Source organism: Portunus trituberculatus, chromosome 48 (assembly GCF_017591435.1).
Source record: "Portunus trituberculatus isolate SZX2019 chromosome 48, ASM1759143v1, whole genome shotgun sequence".
Lineage (NCBI taxonomy): Eukaryota > Metazoa > Arthropoda > Malacostraca > Decapoda > Portunidae > Portunus > Portunus trituberculatus.
In genome coordinates, this window is record NC_059302.1 from 18,889,370 (window position 1) to 18,891,629 (window position 2,260).

General features: G+C 46.1%; 1 protein-coding gene across 1 annotated transcript; it reads right to left on the bottom strand.

The window, feature by feature from the left end:
* Nucleotides 1-231: 231 nt before the first annotated feature.
* On the bottom strand, nucleotides 232-816 carry LOC123498438 (zinc finger BED domain-containing protein 5-like). Its single transcript, XM_045245542.1, has one exon. It carries the CDS (start codon nucleotides 814-816, stop codon nucleotides 232-234), a length of 585 nt encoding a protein of 194 aa, XP_045101477.1.
* Between the last annotated feature and the right edge of the window lie 1,444 nt (nucleotides 817-2,260).

Below are 2,260 nucleotides of genomic sequence, written 5' to 3' on the forward strand. Positions count from 1 at the left end.
GTTAAAAAAGAAAGGAAACTTTATTTCATATCCGTTTACACACAAAATATATGTTTTTCCTCTGTGGTTAGCAATATTTTTATACCTTGTTGATGATAAATGTAACTGATTCACAAGATTAATATAATGAATTACATAAAAAGTCTCTTGTGTAAGAACCAAATGATATACTTCAGGAATTAGCAGTAACCACACTAAAGAAAAAAAAATTACAAAATTTCCTAAATTTTCTCAGTGGATACCTTGAAACTGTTTCAGTTTGTGGACGAGGTTCTCAAATCTGAGCTTTATATTCGTTGCTAGAGCACACCGCAAGTCATGCTGAAGATCCAGCCGGTTTCTTGCTTTAGTCTTAATCGTAACAAGACTTGAAAACCCTTGTTCACAGAGATATGTTGTTGGAAAAGGGAGAAGAACTTTTTCAGCCTCCCGAGTCAGAATGGGATTATCCTTGAATTGAGTCCAAAATTTTGAACATTGGAGGTTTTCAAAGCATTGCTTCTGCACTTGATTTCCCTGGAGGTCTGTAAGTTTTTGAAATCCTGGAATATCTTCTCCAACCTCTGTGACATTCACAGTGAAAGCATTCCTTATCCAGCTATGCTTTTTCAAGTCAATATACCTGTCTATTTCTTCCTGAAGATTCCTCAGATGATCTTCGACAATATTTCTGATATCAGGCAGGAATATATCTGATGAATCTTCCAACATAGCACTTAGTTCTGGAAAAGCTGCAATGTTTCCTTTGGCCAACTTTTCTCTCCAGAGAGCAAGCTTTTTCTTGAAGGAGACGATTTTTTCGCCAATATCCACCATGGTGTGATTTCGACCCTGCATGTCTAATGTTACGTTCACCGGTTAAATGGGTAAGATTGGCATCGGGGAGCCGGTGAACAATAACAATAAAAAAAGAAAAACACTGCAGGTTCAACTAGTGAGGATATGCAAAGGGGGCACTTAAGAAGCCATTTAAAAACCCAATAACAAAACACACATGAAACTAACATACACATATAGATATAACACACAAATACATATAACAATAAAGAACCCAACCTAACAATACCTAACAATAATACTATTCCTATATGGAGGCAATGTGGAAAAAACGGGACGAAAGGGAAGTGATACTTATGAGGTGTCGCAGTGGTGAAGTGCTGGGTGATGTAGATCCCACGGTATTCCAAGAGACGTTGTGTTCACTGATTGAGGCCGTGACCTCGACTGACGTCCAAATATCAGGGAGCTCGCTTAACATTTCCACTTGAGTCGAATGGGGCCGCGTTTATCCAACTTCGGGACAGTAATGGGGCTTCATGAGACGGTGACGTGGAGGGTTCATGAGACGGTGACGTGGAGGGCAGGTGGAGAGGTGGCGAACGAGGTAGCAAGCGGAGGAGGTGAGGGTAGTGGAGTATGTTACAGTTGGGCCGTAACATTTCCTCCCCCCTAAGACCTCCGTAATGGGCTCATGAAGGAGGTGAGACGGGAGATCTTGATAAGGCGTCGGCGATGATGTTGTCCACCCCATTGATATGGTGGACTTCCAAGTTGAAGGGTTGAGTTAACAAGGCCCACCTAAGAATGCGTTGGTTTCGGTTCTTCATGGCGTGAAGGAAGGCCAGAGGGTTGTGATCGGTGAAGACCTTCGTAGTTTGAGGACCAGGATGAAGGTAGCACTCAAAACGTTGGAGCGCCAGGACGAGTGCCAGAGCCTCCTTCTCGATGGTGGAGTAGTTGAGTTGGTGTTTCTTCAGCTTGGCGGAGTGATAGGCGATGGGATGGAGGATGCCACTTGTGGGGTCCGCTTGTAGGAGGACAGCACCCACTCCAACTCCACTCGCGTCCACTTGTAGATGGAAGGGCGGGAGTGATCTGGCGTCCAGACCACTGGCTCCGAGGAGAGGAACGCCTTGAGATGTTGGAAGGCTTGGTCACAGGTCGGGGTCCAGTGGAAGGGGACGGAAGTGCTGATAAGGTCCGTCAGGGGCGGCCAGGGTGGAGAAGTTCCTACAGAATCGTCTGTAGAAACCAGCCATCCCCAAGAACCTCATGAGAGCTTTCCTGGTGGTAGGGACAGGAAGCCAAGGATGGCCTCCACGTTGGCTCTCTTGGGGCGAACCTTGCCGTTCCCCACCACATGTCCCAGGTAGACCACCGTAGACTTCCCGAAGGTGGACTTGGCCAGGTTGATTGTAAGACCGGCTTCCTGCAACCGACCCATCAGCCTCCGGAGACGGGTCAGATGTGTCACCCAGTC

Bases quoted from the DNA above. Each gene is read 5' to 3' on its own strand.
- LOC123498438 (XM_045245542.1), bottom strand. From the start codon at position 816: ATGGTGGATATTGGCGAAAAAATCGTCTCCTTCAAGAAAAAGCTTGCT.